The sequence below is a fragment of the Helicoverpa armigera genome, chromosome 22 (assembly GCF_030705265.1).
Source record: "Helicoverpa armigera isolate CAAS_96S chromosome 22, ASM3070526v1, whole genome shotgun sequence".
NCBI classification, from domain to species: domain Eukaryota; kingdom Metazoa; phylum Arthropoda; class Insecta; order Lepidoptera; family Noctuidae; genus Helicoverpa; species Helicoverpa armigera.
The window spans coordinates 9,390,453-9,415,718 of NC_087141.1; the positions used below are offsets into that span (position 1 = coordinate 9,390,453).

The window sequence follows — 25,266 nt, forward strand, 5'->3', positions numbered from 1 at the left end:
AATTAAAAATAATACAAATAACTTCAAGTGGTATGTGTACTAAAATATCTGATCCTCGATATTCAAAGGGGAGAGAGTACACACTGCAAATTTTTAGTCGGCCGATAGTTTGTTTGGGCTCATAAATGAGTGTAAAGATGAATGGTAGCACGCATATTATAAAGATCAGGTATTTAGCTGGTATCAGATCTTGTGTTAAGTATGAATGTGGAAGGATGGGGCAGAGGTAGACAGAGGAAAAGATGGATTGATTGTCTGAAAGAGGACATGAAGCAGAAGGGATTGGATGTTAGTATGACGTCTGACAGAGAGGAATGGAAGAACAATACATATTGCGAAAACCACAAATGAGTTGGGAACAGTTCAGGGGAAAGAAGAAATCCGACAGAATTTGATTTTAATCACGATTTTCTTTAATATAAATTGTTGACCCGATGTCAATTATCGGCCGACTAAAAGTTTGAAGTGTGCGGTCTTGGTCTGGAAGGTTATTTTCGGAATAACCGTCTACGTGCTGAGAATCTTACATTTCGACAAACGCATGACATTTTAGAAGGTATGGCTTAAATTAGTTCTTTGGTTGTAGACGTTTGTCGGCATCGCAGTTTAAAATGTTTTGTATAGTTAAACATACTTGATACGGTTTAAATGGTTAACGCAATGAAACAATGTTTATTTACTTATTTTTTTTACTGAATACCTTAATTAATAAGTAGAATGAGGCTTAAAACTTGTGTTCGTAAAACTTTTTTATGTATCAACATCCGTAAGTTTTCTTTGATATTTATAGTGGAACAGGTTCAATTATTCTTTATTTTCTAAAAGTGAAGTATACTGGTAACTATAAAATCACTATTACCCTGATTGACCCATGGTTTACAGTTAATAAAGATAGTCACACGTCTCCAAAAACTGCTATCGTCGCAAAAATCTGGTAACTAATAATAAAAAATAACCAACATTTTTGTGCACTATGACCAAAATCCTTCACCTACACACAAATTTGCGAAAAAACGAAGCAATTATAAAATTACTGAACCGAAAAATCAACGTTTTCCGGTTTTTAGACAAAATGATTCAATTTAATGATAGAAATATTCGCAGAAATTATGTACCGTTATAACATTCACGTTTTTGCAAAGGTTCTAATAGTATAAATATATTTTATATGTCTGGGTTATAGTTTATTTAAATATTTATGAGGCATTTCTGACCTTACTTTCAATGATTCTAGTGAACTCCGTACTTGCGAAATATAAAGAATGTGAATAGTTAAACTATTTAACTAGGGAGCCATTTATAAACACAGGCATAATATAATGGATATTTAAAAATTTAAAAAGTAGGGGTTTGCAGGTCCAGTAAAAAAAAAACAAAAAAAAAATATTCAAAGATGTTAGTGATTGACACTCAAACACTTGACCAACTATAATAGTTAATATCAAATTCCTCTGAAAAAAAGCCTTTTCCTACAAAATCATAATTCACTTTCTCCAAGTAATTTTCTTACCTTCAGTGCAAAATATTCAAAACGACCAAGTCACCTGAATCGACAGTTTCCCTTCTTATCGATACAATAAGACTCGATATCGAATCGGTATGCTTATCTAAGCTACGGTAGAAAGCCATTGTTATTTGTACATTATTTTCGCTTCATAACGAATAAAATTATCGATAAGCAATCGGTATGCTGAAGATGATGGAATTTTGCAAGAACTTTCTTTTGTTATTAAGAAATAGTCGTTCAATATAGTTTATTTTTCATTTCTATACATGGTTTATTTTATTTTAATTTATAGTGTGGTATGCGATAAAAAAATAGTCATGGAGACCTTAGAAATGATTGAAAGATGTTCGGAATGTTAAACAAATATACAAATTCTCAGGGGTAAAGTACTATAGGTATTACTTGTGACTTTATTATAAGTAGTTTAGTACCACAGTCACAATGAAAGAATTTCAATATCATGACAGTAGTTTTAGAGATTATCTTTTACAGATATACAGACTCAAACATACTAAAGATAAAATTGTTTGGATGCTGTCAAATACAAACTCTGACATTTTAAAGATACCTTTATCTTATGTAAAAAAGACTGAAAATATATTATGATACAAGCCCAACCCATTTCTCTTTACTGACTAATCTTACAAAGAAATCCGGAAAAACAGTCTATAGATAAGTGAGTCATAAATAAATCACTTTTATTTGTTCGGCGTAGAAACAGTGAATCATTTTTAATTGCGACAAATATACGTTCTGACATATTAATGGAGTCTTTGGTCTGATCTGCGGTCAGATGTCGTAAATATTTTCGAGACATTCTGATATCTACCAAATGTATAGAACACCCAGAAAGAACACGCTTGGCATTTTCTTTCATGATATTTCAGTTTTTCTAATGTAAGTAAATCTTTTCTATATGTAATAGTATAAAGTTGAAGAGTTGGTTACTTAATCGCGCTTATCTCTGAAACCATATGTCCGATTTGAAAAATTGTTATAGCGTTAGATAGCCCATTTATCAAAGAAGCTTGTAGTGTACTTTTTTATCCAGATGCGCTGAGTATTTCCCGTGGAAAGCGAGTAAGACTTGCAGAAGCTAGTCGCATTATACAGGATCAAAATATTTTTTTACCGACTTCCCAAAAAAGAGGAAGTTCTCATCTCAGATAGGTATTTGTATTTTTTCTACCTTCATAACTCAACATTATAACACACCAAACATTCATAATTTCTACTGAAACATCTAAAGTTTCGCTCCAAAAATACTAAGTAAAGTCACCCGGCGCGCGCGCAGTTCGTCTCTGAACTCGAAATAAATGCGCCGCGGGTGATGCTGTAAACAGATTAGCCTACTAACTGTACAGTCAGCAAAACAGTTGGTGTTTTGAATATTAAAGGACTTGTATGGTTAGCAAACAAGTTATTTAACAATTAGGTAAAGAATTTAAAGTGGCTTGGTCGAGTTTGATAAAATTTCACATGGACATTTTGTGTTATGGCTTTTTATCTGGGCGCGTAAAAAATATACAACACCACTTTTTTGCCAGTTACATAATATAAAGAATTAAAAATTGCTAGAACAACTTTGATAAAATTTGGAATGCATATTTTGTGAAGTGGGTTTTTAACCCGGTGCGTGAAATATGTAGTTCTCTTTAGGATGCGTGAGAAACACATAGTAACAGAAATTGAAAATAATAATAAAAATAGTAGGTAATTTAATTAATAAAAGTGTCACAGATAATAATAGTTCATGTGAACAAACGTGTCTAATCACGTTGTACGTTGTTTGATGTCGTAAAAAATACTAGACCAAATAAAACAATTTATTATTTACCAACTACGCAACCTAATAAATTCGTTATCATATAATATAGACTGATTATATTAATGATCATATAGATCTTTATCCGCGTATCAAGTAACAAAAACAACATACCTACTAAAAAATACATATTTTTACAGGTACAAAAAAAGTATTCTATTAAAATGACATAGCAAATTAATATGCGCATAAAAAAATAATGTCATTTTTTTTGCTTAGATATTTACAATAAAGATAAAAAAACTATACTAGTAAAAACAAAAAAAAGAGAGAGAGAGAGAAAATAAATAAATTAATATCAAACTAAAATAAACATTCGACTTTTTTGCTATCTCTACCGCTGCGACAACGGAAGTCAACAGAGCGTGCGCTTGCGCAACCGGCGGATCTGCCATTGTCTTGTCGTTGCTGACCCTACCAAGTCAATACACGTGCTTGTTCATACATTGTTTTCATACACATATAATTATTGTTGCTTTTTGGCCTACTTTTAGAATTAATGGCCGTCTTTAAGAGTGAGTACACGGCAAACTTTTAGTCGGCCGATAGTGTTTTTAAAGGGAAATCGTCAAATGACCCTCTCGCTGTGGGTGCAGCGTGAGGAAGCGTCAGACTCTTACCGTAGGACCACAAAACTTTTAAACACCTGTTGAACACTTGTCTAAAAAATGGCAGATTATGACGTTGAAATAAGGTTTGTTTAGCTGCCACGCTTTTTTTAGACATGTGTTCAACAGTGGTTTAAGTTTTTGTAGTTAGGCTGTTATTGACTAAAACCCATCATGTTCCTTCCTAAGCCCTTTATGTACTAAAGCCGCGGTAACTCTTTCGAACAATCCCCCAGATTTTTTAGGCTCATAAATCAGTATGAAGATGAATGGTAGTACGCACATTACAAAGATCGGTATTTAGCCGGTATGAAACTGACTGAAAACTTTCATTGGAATCAAGATTTTCTTTAAAAGTTTTTGGCAACTATTGGGCCAACTATTGGCCGACTTTTTAGTCTGCAATGTGCTACTTTAAGTTAGAAAAAAAATATTATGTGAACATCTGTCATACATTTATGTAATTTTGTAGACAATGTGCTAATTTATGTTTCAGCAATGTGGGAGAGTAATCTAGACTGTTGGAATTTTAGGTCATGCAAGTTTTGTAAACTAAATGTCTTAGAGATTTTGTATGGGGTACTAAACCTCGTTTCATTGAATAGTTTGTGTGTAATTGGGTTACTTACTTGTGTGGTTGAGTTACGATACTATGAACAGGCGTAGGTTTTGTGTTTAAATGTAGCCTAAAATGTTTATTCTGGTCTATATTTATAACTTATGTATTTCTTTGTTTTTTGACTCGAGTCTGAGTACCAGCAGTGTTTTACAAGGATCCATTGCCTATCTGACCTCCTCAACCCAGTTACCTGGGCAACTCGATACCTCTAGGCAAGACTGGTTGTCACACGTTCTAGCTTGACTACCGTAACTACTACCAGAGATTGGTCAAATGACAGTCGGGGCCCACCAGCAAAACATGCCTTCCGAAACACAGAACAACTCGTTACGCCATAGGTCACCCATCCACGTACCGACCGCGCCAAGCCTTACCTACTAAGGCACGTAACTAAACTCTAGTCCTAGAATCAGTTGCATCATAATGACGTACACACATTCCTAGTATCAAAGCCTAGGTCACAGCTCGTATCTAGGCTATTTATACTAATAGTGTTACTAGGTAATAGGTATCTAGGCAATACCTGAATAACTCGCATACTTATATGATGAATAAGTAAGATGGGCTTATTCGAGGATTAAATAGGATTTGGGTAGCGCAAAGAGTTTTTGTTTTTTAGGTCATGTAAACAAAAATATGTTGTGATGTCAGAATGGTGATGAAGGGATTTTTAGCAGGTTTATAGGTTTCGGAACTTGATGATGTCAGTGTTTTAGTCATTTATGTGGTCAGTCATGAGATACTTTTAGATTTTAGTTTAACAGTCAGAGAAAACTTCGTGTGCAAAGTTTTTCAGAAGTGAGATTTCAGAGTGGTTCATTGCTTTTCTTTATAAGAAAATATAAAAAAGTTAAGACATATATAGGCAAGATTTACCTAATAGAAACAGTAAGTCTGACACCAGTCTAACCAAGGGGTATCGGGTTGCCCGGGTAACTGGGTTGAGGGGGTCAGATAGGCAGTCGCTCCTTGTAAAGCACTGGTACTCAGCTGAATCCGGTTAGACTGGAAGCCGACCCCAACATGATTGGGAAAAGGCTCGGAGGATGTTGATTTACCCAATAGAAACAGGACTAACCAAGTATATACAACCACTTATATCACTCGATTCCAATCAATCATTCAGCATAATCGATTACATTATCGATGCGTTCAATCGAGAACGGTCTGATAATTGCGAGTTTGCGAGTAGTTTTCACAAACGATCGCGTCTAATGAGCCGAGAGATATGTATGAAACAATTACGTATTATGATGAGGTATTGACTGCTACTATTAGTTAATTATGGAGTAGCACTACACCGCGGTTGCACTCGTATCTTCAGAGAACTATGAGGTCTTTGTGCATTCGAATATAAGGTACATAACCTTTGAAGGGTCAAAAATATTTTTCGTGTAGATAATCGAAATAAAGAAAAGCTTAACTTCTCATTTCTGCACTGGTTGTTTCCCCTTATATTATTTTGATGGGAAATCATCGAAAGAGTCTGACACTTCAGACTCTTTCTGACTAAAACCCACCATTTTCCTTCTAAATCTCTTCATGTACCAGTGTTGCGGTAATTCTTTCGAACCACCATGCAGCCCCGCACCGGCTATTCCTCTCGGATCCTAAATAACTTTCATCCAAATCTTAATATCAAAAATATTAAACGTGTAGAAGTAACAAAACAAACTTACCTATAAACTAATATCAATGTAGTTACAAGAGCTTTCAAGATTTTCCTCAAACTTTGAAACCTAAAACAAACACACCATACATTAGCAAAACACACATCACTCTATCGATCATTCACTCTCCACACTGCGCAGGAGTAGAACCCGCGAAAGCGCGCACTGAGGCGCGGCGCGCGACCGTGCGTGTGGGTAAATGAACTGTGGCGCCACTGTGCTGGTGATTTATTTATATTATTTATTTATTTATTAGGATGGCCAACCGGGGCCCGATTCTGCTAAGTTAATAATGTGAAAATTGAATAACAATTGAATCGTAAGAGCAGTTTTAACCTCATCGGGCATTCCGCAACTAATATAAGAATAATCGTATGCCAATGACATTTCATAAGTTTGATATTGGTCTGCCATGTCTATAGGCTAGGCTTTTGTCGCTGTAAAATTAGCAGAATCGAGCCCCTGATGGTGGAGTTATTGCCTGTAGGATGTCATATGTTTTGACCTTTTGTTGTGGGTTTTTTTGGTATTGACAGGATTGTTGGGTGAACTTTAGTGGGGTCCGATTTTTCGTCTGATTGGAGCATTTTGAATATATAAACTATTGTTGCTCCTAGTTTCTTTAATAGATAGTCAATGATAATTGTAGATATAGGATAAATGAGCTTTGGTCTCGTCGGACAAATCCGGTGTAAAAGACAAGTGCGTTGGATTTTACAACCGCAAAATCAAACTGATTGAAATATTTAATTAAGATGAATATTAAAATCTAAATGCATGTCTAAGCAGCTTACCTTTTGGCGCTAACATTGCCATTAGAATTAATTAATCCCTAATAAAAAATAGTATTAAGAAGGCTCCCTATGTATCTACTAATAAAACCACAAATTGATTAATAAATAATTCATTTGCGGCATCACCAAAATAATCTTGTCTTGCATTAAAACATAATATCTTGATTATCAAACAGGTGTTACTGCTACTTTATTTTAGTCACACATGAATTATCCTAACCACAAAAAAATAATCCACTTATGTTCAGCAATTTTCAAACCATTTTAATTTAAAAGCTAAAGACATACTTGACCTCTTCAAAAAAGGTCAACAGAACAATCACAAACCCATTTCAATTATTAATACTATTACATATAATTGCTATCTTTGAAATCATTATCTATTTTTTTCTAAGTCTAGACAAAAAATTAAGTAGCATGTCAACTGGCAGTATGATATAGACGCCGTTGCCATCAGGCTAATTATAAACAATTGCTTGTTGCCTGTCAAATCATTCGCCGACAACCAAGGACTTTCTTTAAGATTTCTTTCTTAGAATTTCTTTCTTTAAGACTATAAAACCACCAATTTAAGTTGACCCCCGGAATTTTGCGGAACTAATTGAAATGTACAATAGACTGCACATCAGTGCTAACTGTCATGCACCTTAACTCAATACGAGGGCTGCCTTTTAAGTTTTGTCGTTTGAAATAAGTATAGATAATCCAGTAAGTTATTACCGTTTATTGTTTTTTTAAGAATACTCAGCGATATTTAATGCACTTTTGCATACGTTCAAACCAGTTTTTAAATATTTATTCCATTCCAAAGTGAGGGTAGTCAAAACGGCCGATTGATATACGTCAACAGCTTCTTCAAGTGTGCTGAAAGGTAGACCAAGAAGAATTTTCTTAATTTTGGGGAATGTAATAAAATTATTAGTGCTTAAGTTAGAGCTGTAAGGGGGATGATCCAATATTTCAACATTTTGGGAACTCAAAAACATCTTTGTTTGGCGGGCGGTGTGCGAACTTGCATTGTCATGGTGCAGGATCGTTCGACGTCTTGGATTATTTTTTCTAAATTCGGTGATGACTTTTGGCAAACAAGCAGTGGTATACGAGTCAGCGGTAACCGTCTCACGATAGTTTAGTACAATAGTGGCGACATGATCACCCTTTGCCAAAAACGAGGCAACCATTTTTTTTTTAAGTGGCTTGCGAGCGTACGACTTTGGTCGGTTTTGGCTCGTCTTGGAAGACCTAGACAGCTGACTGCTGCTTAGAATCCGGATCGTAAGCGTATATCCAGGACTCGTTCCCACTAACTATATTATAGACCTGCTTTGACTTTCCTCGGTCGAATCGCTGCAGAGTTTGACGTCAAGAACTTACTCGGGGTATTTATTGGTCGTCGCTAAGAAAATATGGTATCCGAGGAGAGATCATCTATCTTACGCCAAGTTCTTGGTGTAGGATATTTTTGACTGTGGTCCCTGAAATGCCCACGGATGCCTCTATTTCACTGTATGTTACATGTCCGTCTGCGAGGATTAGCTGCTGCACAGCCATGATATAGACTTGCATCATGGCAGTTTTTGGACGACCCTCACTTGGCTTGTCACTGAAGCTAGAGTGCCCACGTTGAAATTCTAAATATCAGCGTTCTACAATCCTCAAGCACGGTGCTACATTACTTAACACAGAACTAATCTCCTCAAAGCACAGAAGTGGCGAGAATCCCCTTTTAAAGTTGTAGAAAATTATCACACGTAAATTTTCCGTACACATTTCCATTTTTACAACCGACCTGTCACCTTTAAATAGACGATGCAATAAAACTATTCGACCAATTAAAAAACATTAAATTGTTTTCGAATTCTGCATTAAAAAAGATGAAAATGGCATATATACATTTTTGTAATAATCGCGGGAAGTTAGTAAACGACAGAACTTAAAAGGCAGCCTTACGTAGTAATAAGTACGATTTTCCTATAAAACTGTTACCACTGACCTGCCGTTGACTGTACCCAATCTGACGTTTGTTTGACGTGTCTCCTGACAAGTGGCGCCGTCTGCAGAGGTCAGCTTATATTGGTTATGATGTACGAATTAGTTGACACTTAGAACATTTGTCATAGTTATGCGGCGGTTACGAAATCTGTAATTGAGATAAAAAAATGGATGCTTGTTTCATGTCCGGGGTTAATAGTTCACGATACTTCATTTTGTAGCGATGACAGTATTATCAGAAGGCCAACTATTTTTGTAAAATGGTTCATACTTAACACATTTAGAAAACAGTTATTTTTTTGAATTCTTGGTAAATAATCCATTTAAAACACTTCTTACATAATTATTGATTTATTAAAGGTTTACCAACAGCTTCTGTGTAGAAAAAGCTTAGAGTACAGTTTTTGTTATGACTAGGACTTACACAGTCGCCAATTATAGTTAATTACCCAATATTCACACAATATAACTAGAACACGAATGAGTACGCAGTTCAAAATATAGAAACGTACCTAGTCAATAAAATCGTCTTATAAACTTACTTAAATGCATCATCCATGATCCTCCTGCCCTTATCACAATTTTATTTGGGGTCGGTGCAGCATTTCTTCGCCTTTCATACTCTTCTAACTGCCGTCACAAATATTTCATAACTTTTTATGCTTCTGTACATACATAAATAGATCAGCTTTTCAAAACTAACCTCAAATTTTTCCTTGTTACAGACCAGTAATGTCCATCTAGCTGAACATTATCTACAATGGCGAGCGCAGGAGCAGTTCTCCTTGAGGCTCGGCCTTTCCGGCCCTTCAAGTCTTCCGAGGAGTACCTGTATGCCATGAAAGAGGACTTGGCGGAGTGGCTGACTGTCCTCTACCCTGAACTCAGGATCAATGCCGATAACTTCCTGGATAGGCTCGATACGGGCGTCGCTTTGTGCAGGGTGAGTTTTAATTCTAGTTTTCTATGTCTATTGAAAATTTCAATTTATGTGCTATGTTGATATTACTGTCCTGCAGAGGTTAAACAAGGTATTTCTTGAGTTTGAGTGAGAACTCTGGAAACTCATTGATTAATCGTTAATTTTGATGTTTGCGTAGGTAATGTTTTACTTTGATTTTATGGTCAGAACATTAAATGGTAATCCTTATCAGCATTGGTACAAAATGATATTGATACTTACGATTTTTTGTTTATTTGTTTTTCGTTACCTATTATGAAACTGTCATCTGTCTCATGTGTCTCATGTATGCGTAAATAATAAATTTTTCTGCCGATAAAATATCACGTTTCATTGATCGTGAAATTTTAAGCCGAAGGAAGAGATTATGTCAAAGATTATGATACAGAGGCGCCAAAATATGCGAATTTAAATACGTTATCTAAAAACAGATACGACAAGTCGTTATAGTGGTATTACTAAGGAATTTATTTGACAAATATTTTTTGTTAGATTAGACAGATAAAGTGCGATGACAGTATTTCGTGTTTTACAATCTATTGTTCTTTGAATAAATTAACTTTTTTACCTGTTATTGACAGTTTTAAGAACTGTTAAGTAATGTTTATTAATAGGGTCTCGTGTAATATTTCGCACGTTATTATGAACTCTGTATGTTCACGTCATTGGTATAAATACCTATATGACTTTGAGTTTAGACACAAAATAAATAATTTATGTTGTGCTATAGATGAGTGAGGAAACAAATATTAAAATAATGCTTATGACAGGATGAGTTAGACAGGAGTGTTAAAGTGGTTTGGGTTAATTCGTCAACTTATGACGCCTATGAAATTAAGCAGGTAATTTTTTCTTGGTGTAATTTTATGTTAATAAAATACATTAAGTAGATACATATTAACAGTGCCAGTCAAATATGCCAAAAAAGTCTTATCCAATTGAATCTGCATTTGATATGATTTCAAAATAACAAGACCTGTAAAGTAAACTGTACCTAATTATCTCATCTACTATATATAATCCTTTATATTATGATATTCAATACCCTTCCTAATACAGGAAGATGACAGCTAATATAACAGTTCCCAGTCAAGTCATCAGGATATCCTGCACTATTAGGACTCTTACATAACTTTATACAAACACGTCACGTGCCTTCGACACCTAGTGTACTTGCACTGCGCTTAAATATTATTGACTAGCAGTTTTCCCGCGGTTTCACCCGCGTCCCGTGGGAACTACTGCCTGTACTGGGATAAAATATAGCCTATGTTACTCGGGAAGAGTGTAGCTTCGCAAAAGTAAAAAAAAAGGTTCAATGGTTTCGGAACCCTTAGGATACAAGCTTATGTAAAATTCTGAGCTGATTCTACTGAACTTAGGATGATTTAGTCAGTTTTTTTTTCAATTTCATGAGGAGTATATAAAATACTGTCTTTCAGCGTAATTTCAATAGTAATTTACTCATACATTATGATACTTCATAGGTGTTGACGTTAAAAGTTAGCAATAATACAACTTCCTGAAATATTATCGTGTTAAAGAGGCCAATAAATTATTATCGACGATAAGACTTACTGATTAGCTGTGTGAACTAATTGGAAATAATATGTTCTGTATGTAGATATGAGGGGACAAGTATTTCTCCATAATATGTACTTACGTATAATTGAATTGAAATTGACTTTTCCCTTACGTCATTTGTATATATTGTATGAAACCGTTCCTGAAATATACTTAAAAAAATCTTAATAAGGCTTAAGTAAGTTACTATAGTAGGTACATATATCCTTAAAATAAAATAACGTTTATTTATCCAAAAATACAGAATGATACCGAGATTTTAAGCTAAAGATTTATATTAATACATTCAGAGTTCGTTCTAAACAAACAATCCTTTTATCAGTCTTCCTAATTTGATAATAAGAAAAAAACTTCCTAGTTTCATCATTTTTCGTTCACGAACGCTTTTCTCCAAAACAGAGCGACCGTAATTCGTAAAGTTTTCAAAACACCTGAGGTCAACGAACGTACTCAGAAAGGATAGCAACTTATCACCTTATGGAACGAGTTCGGTAGAATTTATTGCAAGTTTGTGTACCTTTATAAATATAAATAAACTTTTTAATTTTGCTGTTAAATGTCGCAGTTCTCATGGTCAGGAGCGGAATATTTATGTGCATTGAAATTGGTAGGAAGGGTAAAATAAGTTATTTTATAGATACAAGAACTACTTATTTTATATAGGTAAATCATTAAAATTATCCAAAATTATCAGAAAACCTGAAAAATCTGAAAACACAAATAATTTAAAACCGCCTAGAATATCTCTTAAATCCATTACAAACCTATTGTATCCCGGGATACAATAATTGTGGCTTTCTTTAAACTATCTAGTTTGGATTACTTACTATCTGGCGATTAGAGATTATACACAATTTATATGGAGCTAATGTCAAAATTCAATCTCTAATCGACGGATAGATAACTTATAGAAATCGAGCCTTAATCAATATCATGCATTTCATAATAATACAAACATGTTTTTCCTAGCGTTGGTTATAAGACCAATCACTTCGCTGAGTAAACAGTGTTGTTATCAAGCTCTCGATTGATAAGATTATATTATATACTGACCGACTAACTGCACTTGAGTGCTCAGACTGTTAATATTGTACAAGTTTATTTAGTCTATAAATCAAATCATCATCATCTGCCGAGCCTTTTTCCCAACTATGTTGGGGTCGGCTTCCAGTCTGACCGGATGAACCGGATGTAGATGAGTACCAGTGCTTTACAAGGAGCGACTACCTATCTGACCTCCTCAACCCGGTTAATCGGCAAACCTAATAACCCTAGTTAGGTAGGTTAGTCTATAAATAAAAATTGGAATAACTATGCAAACAAATACAAAACCCCTTTTGAATAAAAGAAAATGATGAGTGAAATGAAAGCTTGATTGTTTTTCGATATTTCCGCGGCAAAACATTGAATGGAACAATCGAATGAATTTAATTCGGTAGAGAGGTAGATCAAATTATGGGAAAATATACGAAATGGTATTTAGATGTGTTTAGTCATTTCTTCAGGGCACAATTAGAGAGATTGGCCAAGAATATTAATAAAATACTAAAATAGAAAGATAAATCCTTCAACTGATTAAACACTTTACAAAACTACTAATGATCTCTACAGCTCAGACAATATTGCAAAAATCGGCACATTACAAACTAATCGACGATTAATTAACCGTCAATCAGGATTAACGTTACAAAATCGTCGCTAAACATCAGATTAACGTGAGATTTACTAATGGCCGACGAATTTCTATTAATTATTGCATTTATTGCGAAACGCCAATTAGTTTTATTCTATTTTATTGAGCAAGCTGATAAGTGAAAGATGTTATTTAAATACGTATTTAAGATAACATTGCGTGAAACAGTACATTAAAACGTTATAAATTAGATATTTTTTAGCTAATGAGATAGTTTTTGGGGCTATTAGAAAAAAAGCTTGTAATATTTTATAGGACTGGCTTTTAGTGGCAATCGTGGGAGATTAAGTGAAAAAGTGCTTTGAAACAAGCAACAATTTATCCAGGCATTTTTAGTCTTTAAAAATAACTGTACATCAAATTGGATAAAATAAAAGCAAAGCTGATACAAGTTTTTAAATTCAGGAAGCAGTATTAATCGTTCTAGCTTTCATTCTTACAGATTTAAGCATAGGTAATATGACGACTTTCGTAAACAGTGACAAGAGCTACACTTATTAAACTGAATCATAAAAAAATCGTGATTCAATTAGCCCAATAAATCGATAATCACAACAACCTTTTAATAACCTAATTAACAGATTAAAATCACCGTTACAACAATAGAAAACTTAACAATTAAGTTTTAGTTATTGTAATTATTAATTAATTTTAAACCTACAGCTAAGTCGCGGACCAAGGTTAGGTTGCAACATACAACAACAAGTTAGTCACGAATTAAGATAAACCCTATTTATAATTAACTAAATAATTTAATAATTTGTTTATTTTTGAACTTATTTATCGCTTAGGTACATTTGTTGTCAAACGGAAAATTTAGGTGCATGTAATACAGGTGCCATTTTGAATTCTAAAATAGGTGCATGTAATACTAAGCGAAGTCTTCTGATACCTATTGCAATTTAATGGGAAGATGTATGTTTTTATGTTATTATGGCATAAAAGACTAATAAAGTAAATAATTATGTTTCATGAATATTTAGTCAGGAGACCAATTGTATTTAATTGTTTGTAAGTTTTCATACTTATCCTTTGGTAGATTTTTACTGCTTGCGTATCATGTATTGAAAGCTTCGTAGCAAACATTATTAGTGCTCCTCGCAGTATGTTTTAAATCAATTGCTTTATTAATGAACTCATATTCTATTCAATCAATTTCATACCATATGGCGTTGCAACATAAGCTACACTTATCATAAAGGAAAAAACTTAAAACTCTGATAAGCTATCGTTCTGATAAGTTACGACAATAATGAAGTTCTATAAATAACCTCAACGCACTGCACTGTGGTTAAAAATAAACTTTTATCGCATTGAGCCGATACCAAATTGATGTCTTGAATATGTCATAATACCTTCTGAGTCCTGAGTATTTCCTGTACATCCAAAGGTCGCCTGGTACATCATTTTTGGAGATTAAATACCGTTGGGTATCTTCCAGACTTCTGTGTTACTATAATTAGTATTTTATCTGGTTAAATTGTTATAATTGGAGTGGAATTAAGGTTTATCCTGTTTTGAAATAAGTTAATCTATAGAAATGTTGTCTTTAAGTAGTTTTCGAATGTTTCTTTGCGCATCTGGGATAGCATTTCTGGATAACTGGACTATCTCAAAAAAAAAAAAAAATCGGTCGAGCAGTTCCTGAGATTAGCGAGTTCAAACAAGCAAAGAAACTCTTTAGATTTACAATACAGGAGTGGTAATTTATTACATATTTTATACTTAGATAAGAAAACTAGGATTAAACAGTACTGAGACACTACAGACAATTGTGGTTAAAACTATTTATAAAATTAAATATTCAAACTAAAATTATTTAAATCAACGGAAAAATACAAGCGCATAAACTTCTGAAATTCAATTTATTGGGAATGTACAAATAAATGAGTAATAAGTAATAAACTGAATAAACAGGACAAATACATCGTTTTAGTGAGTAGTCACAGTATGACTGTACCTTCAGTTTCATAGGATTTATCAGCTGTATTCATTCAACAAACATGTCTGGGTTTTCAGTTGTAAGCAATATTACAGTTTTAGTTCAAAACAAGAGTAGGTATCACAGGAGGTCTGTGAATTAAAACTTTTGGGGACAATTACTCAGCTTTTTCCACTAACCATTTAGCCACTGAAAAAAACATAAATCCATATTTGATTTAGATCTATCATTTTTAGTTGACTGATGATTTTGAATCAGGTTTTAGTCGTTCTGTGTAATACCTGCAGTGGTACTTAGCTGCATCTGATTAGACTGAAAACCAGACCAAGCCTCGTTGAGAAAGATATAGGCAGACGAATGTACTGATTTTTCTTATCTATTTTTTTCGTGCAAGAGATATTTAACAGGTATTTATCACCATTCATTAAGTACCTAGATGTAAAGGGCTTTCTCTGTAACTCATTGCCGGGAAAAGCCATATATTTTTGAAATATTATTTAGAAGTGCGACAATTCCACACTGGTACACATTCAAACGCTTCCACATTTCCGACCTTGAATGGTCAAGCGTGTGTTGTGTCAGCTCATTAGCAAGTCGGAACAGCTGGCGTGAGGCAACTCGACCCTCGCTCACTGTACACAGGAATTTCGCAAAAAAGGATCGTTTTGGTGAAAGGGGCATAATAAATAGAAGTGGATTTGGATGATTTTGTGGTATAATTTTCCCCTGTCTAGTTTTGGCATCAGTTTTGATATGTAGTTACCTATACTTAATGCAATAAAGAGGAAACTTTTTATTTGTTTGCCTAAAGGCTAACCTTTAAAGCTAAAGGCTTTAAAACTACAGAACAGATTTGAAAAATTATTTATCGAAGCTAGACTATCCCTTACTAACATAGACTAGTGTATTGTATCCTTGTACGGGAAGAAGTTCCCCTAAGACGCTGATGAAATCGCAAGAAAACAAACAAAAAGTATTTATTAGTTGATACATGCAGTGTTATAATACAATTTAATTTAACAATGCTCATTTGCTTCACAAAACTGTTTGAATGAATGAAACCATACACCAAGCAGACCAGCCCCAGATTATTCACAACTGAATGCATCATTATGAATGAAATGGTTCACAAACGTCTTATTCTCGTTTTATGATTCACTTGACTCGGTTGTTTCAGTATTCCGACAAACCGTTACTCACGAGTCAGTCACTTGAGAAAACTTCCGGCCTAACAATAATCATTATTGTAAAACATATGTTTCGTACTTAGAGCATTGAATCAACTGGAACCGCCACAAAGTTTATGCCAAAGTCTGGATATTAATGCGAGGGCCTAACAAATTTCAAATAACGCGTACATCCACATGGCCACATGACAGAATTGTCAAACAAGTATAAACTTCATTCGTATCTTGTTAGCAAAGCAGCGTCTCTCGTTGGTTGAATGCTCTAAAGTTTTGTATTATGTTCAAGAGTTTTGAGTTCATTGTTTTTTTTCTTCTTAGTCTTTATGATGATTCAATAAGTCTACAAGTGTAGGTAGTTTTTTGAGCCTAAATTATTATCTTTGAAATGTTGTTTTGTGTTCTTGTTGCTTACTTTTTATTTAATTTCTGTTCTGTTTAGTTTTTTTACGCTAAATTTATATTTAAAGTACTTAGGTACGATCATTAATTGATTTTTATTATTGTTAGAAATTATGATGCGTGAGTTCATCGACCTATCAATGAATAATTCGATTAATACTGAATGTATACCATCAGATATAGTTTATAAGTAACTTATAATTTCTTATAACTCGCCAAGGTGAACCTAACCTTGCCTTAGAAATTCAAAACTTAGCATTAAAGTTAACCTCCAAAATTCCCTGTTGCAGCCTTTAATGCAAAATTAACGACTTCTAAGAAAATATTTTCGATAACGACGCAATATTTCGGCCCAAATTTTATGATCTTCAGTCAAAACTGTGTAATTTGTTGTGAGTATCAATTTTCTTTAATGTATTCTTAAGTAAGGTTTAATTGAAAACTTGTTAGTTTGTTGCAAAGCGGTGTAGCAAAAGGATATTAGCATATCTTTACTTGTGTCAAAATAGGAACCATGCTGGTTTGAACATGATAAACATATGTGAAGACATAGTGACATACTGCTATGTAAGAATCGAATCTAACACATGGGTAGAATACAAAACTGATCTTCATCACATAAAAATAGGTAAAGAAAATGGAAGACGTGTAAAACTTAAACATTATAAACTCTTATCTCTTTAAACTACTCCCTCTTCCATGCATTTACATTAATAAAAATGAAAAGCTGACTTTAAACTATACCTTAACATTCTAGCTTTACTAATTATGCTGTAATAAAAGATAATTGAGATGTAATAAGAGAAAACACTAGAGCAGCAAAAGTGAATAAACGACTTGCAGCAAACCTAATAAGTGTTCCAGCTAACTCAACCAACATCTATACAGAGGTCCTGCTTCGAACAGCACAAATACAATCAAATACAATCTATTGGCATTACAAACAAGGTCAGGTATTAACAACCTAATAGTTATTCCACAATGGCATACACATCAACGTTTATCTCAACATCTCAGTTTAAGCTGATAGCCAAATCTTGAGATATAAGTAACTGTTTGTTGAAACGGTTAGTAAGGGAGTAGAAGATGCTGTGGTACTTTGGTGAAGGATAATAATATTGATTTCTTCTAGTCAATATGTCGAATTAAAACAGGGTGTACTTTTAGAGGTTATGCTTTACTTACAAACGGTTCCCACGGTCCCTAGGAATTATCGCGCACCCAGATAAAGAGTAGCCTATAGCTTCGTTGGTAATTGGGCTATCTAACATTGAAATATTTGTCCACGGGACTAGCGTTGCTGAGATCAGTGCGTTCAAGCAAACACATCAGCTTTATTTTTATGAGTATAGACTCGCTTCCTTTCCTATCTAAAAAAGACCTTTATGGAGAACTTTCAGTTGTGCAGTAAGTACTTAGTTCATAGTTAGACGAAAATTTCTCCGTCCTAACTTCTAAAAGACTAACTTATATTTCACCTTCAATACTTTCATGACTCATTTTGAAATTCACGTGTTTTCAGTCAAGTCTTGATGTTTTTATTATTTTAACATGTATTTCACGTGAATCTGTCTAGATCGTTAGATAGTGCAGATAGCTATCAGACAATATAGATTTGAATGTCAGTTTAGTAGCATCTTAATTCGTGATTCGCATTACAGGGAATTGTAAGTGCAGTATTTTTAATATTTAAAGACAGGTGTGTCTGACCCGTTATGTTTCGGAGCAAGGACATGAAGATGAGTACTTTCTAAATTGAACAGAAATAAAAATGGAAGGATTATATCAATATGTTATTGCTAATGAATGTTGTGAGTGGAATGTGAGAATTTCTTGAGAGCAAACAACACTGTTCAACAATAGTCAGAGTGCCTTGTGTTTTATTGCATGTTTTAAACATACTTTATATTAATCTCGTTCAATCTATACGTAAATAAAATGGAAATCTTCAACATATTCTAAGTCAGACTCTCCATACAACTTCTTATCCAATTTATTTTGGGTCGACGCAACAAGTAATCCGTTGTACTAGTCCTCTCTGTGGTCAGTCCATCCTCTTTTCTCCCTCTCATCAATCTTCATTTGTTGCAAGCGTTTCATCCCTCCTCATTGCATGCTTATGCCATGACAACCGCTTGTCTCTCATCTTTCCAGTCTCCTCACACTTAGATACCACAGAAGCCCCTCCATAACATGACTTCCTATAATAACACCATTCCATTCCTCATACCACAACAAACTACAGCTTGTCTAAACAGACTATCGTTGGATCGTCCTTGCGATACACATCGGCTGTAATTACCGAGCTCGCGGGCGGAGGCGCCGGTGCAGGTGGCTGTAAGCTCGCAGTGATACACGTGGATGAAAGAAGGTTTAGTTTGTTTGGTGTTTGGAATAGAAGTGTAACTTAACCTTCATATAAAAAAATATGTATTCAAAAATCTGGATGGAGAATCTTTCGCTTTTTGGGCAGTCAGTTTATACCTGTACGATAACTTTTGGGTTTTTGTGAAGTGATTTTTCACCGACAAGGGCGGTGGTATGTAGTTTCTTTGGAATATAGAAATTGTCGTGGAACACAGATATACTGGACCATAGAATAACTATACTGTACAAGATAGTAGGGTGTAATAATTAATGGAGAATGGTAATGTTTAAATAAAGAGCTGCTTTAACTTACTTTAAGTATTTATGAAACCGAAAAATCTATGTTTCTATTGAAGTTAAAGCAAGGTTTTTCAAAATTATCGGATGGGTTATATTGGTAGATTTTTACAGCCATTTATAGTACGTGCACAGATCTACATAGAGTTAGGACTTCTGTATTTTCTTGCATAACGTTCAAGTTATTAAGTTATTTACATACCAGCTTTATTGTTTGATTGCGTTTACAGCCGGCTTATTAGTTTATGTCTTTATTCGAAAAGGAAAAATACGTCTAACAGCCATTTATTATCCTTTGATTGTTCAATACTGACAATCGGTTTATAATGACTGGTCTGTCTAAATACCCATACATGGGTTATTAATTGACTTATTTATTTGAATTTTAATAATAATTACTTGCGTTTTTCATAGTGATTTTGCTGAAGTTTTAATTTGTAGATTGTCAATTTAACAAATGTTATTAATTATTTTTATTCAATTAAATATAAAGAACTATTTAGAATACATCGAACTTTGTATAGCGTATTAAAAGAAAATATATTTTTGACACTGTAAGTACCTATATAAAAAAAGTCTTTAACAGACAAATACTTGTTCACATATCCAAAAAAATACCAAAATCAAATCACGGATCTTGCGCAAATATTTGAAACACAACTCATACAATAAAATAAAACAATGGTGCGAACATACCTGTGGAATTCGAAGTCGATTCGCATTCGATTGCGATGCGAGTCGCGTTCGCTCACGATATTCGATGTATCGATACAAATTCTGTGTCTCTTCTGTCAAATACGTGGTGAGAATGACTGATAGGTATGTAAAGTTGTATTTTTACGATTGTTAAGAAAATTATTAGTGTTTTTGTATCATGGTTAGGGGTTTAAATTCACATTTTTTCTCATGGTTATGTGGGTTTCTAATTGTTATCAGACTAGCTTCTGCCATCAGTTTCATTCGCTTTTGTGCGAACTATTTACCGCATCAGAAAACGAAGTGGATTATAGCCTTTCGCGATATTGCTGTCTTTTTCAAATCAAAGCTATAGTTCGATACAAAAAAAACTCTACCTACCTCTATAAGATAAGTCTAGTTTGAATGATAGATGTATGTGAGTCTATGACGCTGTTACTGCGAAACACCTAACCCAATTGAAAAAGGGAATAGGATGTACATTTACGAGTAGGCGAAGTACATACATAGGTACCCAGTTCCTTCAGAAAGCGAATGAAACCAGGTGAATCGGCTAGTATAAAATATCGTGTCAAGACATCATCCCACGCCAACAACCTCATATAGCACAGGTGTTGAGAGAGCATACTACAGACTAAACAGTCGCCCGACAGTTGACCAGCTAGTAAGCTTTATTTTTAAAGAAAATCTTGTTTCCAAAGTGTTCAGTCGGTCTGATACCGACTAAATGGCTAATCTTTGTAATGTGGGTACTACCATTCAGGCGCAGGACCGACATTAACGTGCTCTCCGATGCACGGGTGAATCAATAACCAACTTCCTGATCTCTCTCCGGTCATGTCAGGTTTCCGTTCCATTGGGTTATGATAGTGAAGGAAAAGGGAGTGCACCTGTGCCTGCGCAAATGCTCGTGCACTATAATATGTCCTGCGCAGCTGGCTATCTCCTTACATGAGAACACCCGCCGTAACCGATAACCGGCTAGGAGGACATCATCATCATACTGATTTATGAGCCCAAACAAACTATCGGCCGACTAAAAGTCTTAAGTGTGTATCTATTAACGTACTCGTATAAGTTTTACGAGAATACCGTGGAGACTAGAGTCACCACTAGGTGTGGTTGGAACCTGGTTGGCAATAGGTCAGCAGTTAAATTAAGTACTAGGTTTGACCCTATTATGGACTGTTTTGTAGGAATTGTTTCTATTATCATAGAGGTTAAGTGTTATAACCTTCTCCAGGTAATAGAGGGTAAAGTATTACGATGGTGAAGTACTTTCAAAGGATTTTAAAAGGATTTGTTTCTTTTTAATAACACTGGTTGACCTGATTGAAATGCTATTTAGCTTCAAGTTTTACTGAAAACACTTTCTACCCTTTTAGATTTTTTTCTCATAAAAGAAATTCAGATTTTGTTCTATTAAATATGTGGTTAGCTCACTTCACGTTTTTATATTCTCTGTCTTTTGTTTCATTTCGAAATATTTAGGGAATAAAATTATAATTTATGCTATCTATAATTGAAGCAATTTTTCAACCCAATTCTTGAAAACCTTAAAAAAACACGACACGCTAATTGCCAGCATAAAAAATAATTAATCAATCCATGTTATCTCGATCACGAGATTTCGATCGATTTAATTATGGATCGACGAAATATAATTGTCATTTTAATGGAAAAACATGTAAAGAGTTCTTAAGTTGTTCACTTCCCCACTTTGCACGTAAGTTGGTGATTTATTTGGTGTTAAGGGCGGTTCACACTTTATCGAGAAACGCGAGAATCGGTAATAAATAAAATTCTAACTCTCCTGCGGGTCTGCTGTAAGATTTGTTTAGAAATAAGCAGTAACTGTGTAGGTACTATTTTATGTTTTTTTACTTCTTTTGTCATTGTATACTGTGTACCTTAAATGGTTAAATAAATAAGTTATGCGGTCGTTTGTGTTAAATAAGTTATTTCAAAATTCAAACATTTTTTTAAATAAAAAAATAGGAACTCCTAAATGTGTTTTCCTTCCTAATACTAATTAAGTTAGTTTGCTTTAGAATGTTCATTCCAACAGTCTGGAATACTGTAAATGTTCGTGATAGTATGTAAAATATTTGCTATCAAAGTAATTATAGTGAAACGGAACGAACTTGTAAAATATTCACGGTATTTATTTTGCTTGATACACGGGGAAATGTATGCGTGACGGTTTTAATTATATACTTAGCAACAATATTATTTTGTTATTTAAACACACAGGTACTCATTTTTAAGGCTCAATTAGGGCTTTGTTGTACTAAATTGGCATCTTTTGATAAAACAAAACATAATTTAAATAAAGTTGCACAGATTTTCATGTGGTTTTCACCTATAGATAGTGTGGTTTATTAGAAGGTTTAGATAATACTTACTTAGGGGCTAGACGTTAGTTTGAAATTTTAGCTCTTACATTCTCATTTTTATATTTGAGACTGATAAAATCGGTCTAAGGATCGGGTGGAAGTGTGAACGCGAGGACATTATAGACTAGAAATAATAATAATAAAAATTCTCAAAGTAATTGTTAAACATCTAAAATCCTCTCCAACAACAACTAGGTACGTTAATAAACCCCAAACTACGTTTATGCATGTCAACATCCCCGATTACATCCGTACAAGTGTGCACCAACCTTAACAGCACATAACCATGGGTGTGACATTTTATCGCAAGGAGTGCCTTTGAACTTTACTTTTTTGTAAAGCAATTGTAATTGGACTTAACTGTTTTGAATAAGGTTCAGATTTGACCTTAACTTGTCAGCAGTTAATAACGGTGCAGATTTAAGATCGGTAAGATAACCGTCTAATAATTTTGATATTTCTTATTTAGATTTTGATCCAAACGTGATAGATAAATAGAATAATAAGCTAGAGGTATTGAAACGAGGACAATTTGGTTTCCGCTGTTTTCAGCTGAGTTCTTTTCAGACTTAATTTATTGAATTAATCATATAAAAAAAGTATGTCTTCATAATATTTTACTTGATAGTGGTATTACAAATAGCAAACTAGAATTTTATTAGGGACATTTATGTTTTTTATATTTTGTTTTTATAAAGCTGTTGGTATGCCAATAAGTAAATAAATATCTTCACTATACTTAATACAAATTAGGACATAAGAAGATTCACAAATGTTTTATTTATGATAAACTATTTCGAGGATTTTCCCAGACAGTGTAAATTATTAATTAGCTTACATACCTATATTTATGTGTCATCCTTTTTCACAGTCTTAAAACGTAATAACGACAGTAATAATCATTATGATAATGCTGCTAAATATAAATATTATTAATAACCTACAGATAATATATTTAAGAACGATCCATTTATGTATATAATTGTCAATTTAAAAGTTTTCAACCTTGACAAATATGACGAGTGTGTGTACTGAAATGATATACACAAGATTCTTGTGTTGCCAATTATGAATGAAATTAAAAATAATTTTAATGTAATTAACATTAATTTTGGTAATAACAATTGAAATTAAGTGTTGTTCATTAAAACAAAAATGTGTTTTGGTTGTATTTTTAACTAAAGAGGTAAAAACAGTTATAAATAGTTAGTAAACTACATAGGTACGAATGATTTTGACACCTTTTAGAACTTAAAATAATGATTATTATCATTAATGAAAAATCTACATTGAAACCAAGTCATAAGTTTTAATATTGACACATATATCAGCTTTCGATCAACACTAAAAATAAAACTCTTTACTTTTTTAACAACTTTTTTCACTCAATTAGCGAATTCTTGGACGTAATTAAAATATCACGGCTGGCAACACCGCCGCTTGAGGGATGTGACAGATCGCCATATTGGTGTACCATCGACAATTAGAGGTACAATAAAATGTTTTTTAAAACGTAATTAATACCTTATATTGCAGTCATTAGGGGCCTTAATTGTGATTACTGGTTTGAAGGTCTGTTAAGTGACGAATGGGTCTCAATTGTATGGGTTTTTGTGAACTTGTATGGGCATGATATGTTTTTGATGTTTACGATCGTTTTAATGTAGGTTTATGTGTGTATTTATTAACTAGAGAAAAATCTAGAAGGGCTGGACTTTCTAGAGTTCAGTCGCTCCTTGTAAAACTCTAGTATTCAGCTGCATCTAGATGGGTTAGACTGAAAGCCGACGACAACATAGTTGGGAATAGGCTAGGCAGATGATGCTAGACTTTCTTACTGATAAAAATACTACTTTTTTGCTAATTGACTAGCTATTTTATAAAGCTATCAATAAAAGTATCTTCTCAAGTCAAAGATGATTAAGTCTATTTCTGTATAAAAATATTGGAATAGAAGTATGTAGGTATTTTAAAAGCAGACAAATGGACGCTACATAAAATTATTAACGTCGAGACTATAGCAAGACAGGTTACTAATCTATTGTGTGGGAAACTTGATTTTCTTGTTTAGAGCCATTCATAATGTCACGGGAACTGACAAAAGTACCTACCTATGGATATTATTTATTTGCTTTAGTGCCTATATTTTTTAGATAATTCTAAAAAAAATAGGAATATTTTAATTTTGTCTAAAAGATCTAAGACATTTCAATATTATGCGGTTTTTTTATGGCAATACTTTTATAGAGTTGGTACCATAGACAATATTACGAGTCTTTTTTCAAGGGCAAGGTTATGTTCCCGCCATTTTTACACCCAAAAACAAAATGGCGCTTACCAAAATCCGTTTTGTGAACCGCTTTGCATACAATGGCTAACAAAACCTGCTACTATCTCAAATCTAAGCCTAAAATACTTCTAAATTATAATGCGAGACACCAAAATGGGACACCATAATATTCAGTCCTTATTCAACATTGTATTCAAAATCAAACTTTATGCCAAAGGATTAGAGTCGAGAATTGATTGAAAGGGATTTTATTTTTTGCCAAATATGGCAGACTGCTTCCTTGCACATGTCCAGTATAAGTTGATCTCTCGGCTTTGTAGGATGGTCTAACATTAGTTCGGAGGTGAGGGGTCAAGTTATGATTGGTACTTAATAAGTCAGGATGTAGTGGACATGGGTTGAATGCGTTAGGGTCAAAGATTATGTAAAAGGATTAGAC

The 25,266-nt window shown here is 33.8% G+C and overlaps 1 protein-coding gene across 3 annotated transcripts in view; it reads left to right on the forward strand.

Moving 5' to 3' along the window:
• LOC110373635 (GAS2-like protein pickled eggs) overlaps nucleotides 1–25,266 on the forward strand; it is a 141,246-nt gene that overhangs the window by 64,949 nt on the left and 51,031 nt on the right. For all 3 annotated transcript variants that reach the window (XM_049842879.2, XM_021330961.3, XM_021330960.3), the window contains exon 2: nucleotides 9,741–9,958. In XM_049842879.2, the coding sequence (XP_049698836.1) occupies nucleotides 9,776–9,958 (183 nt within the window). In that variant the 5' untranslated portion in view covers nucleotides 9,741–9,775. The remainder of the gene's footprint in view (nucleotides 1–9,740; nucleotides 9,959–25,266) is intronic.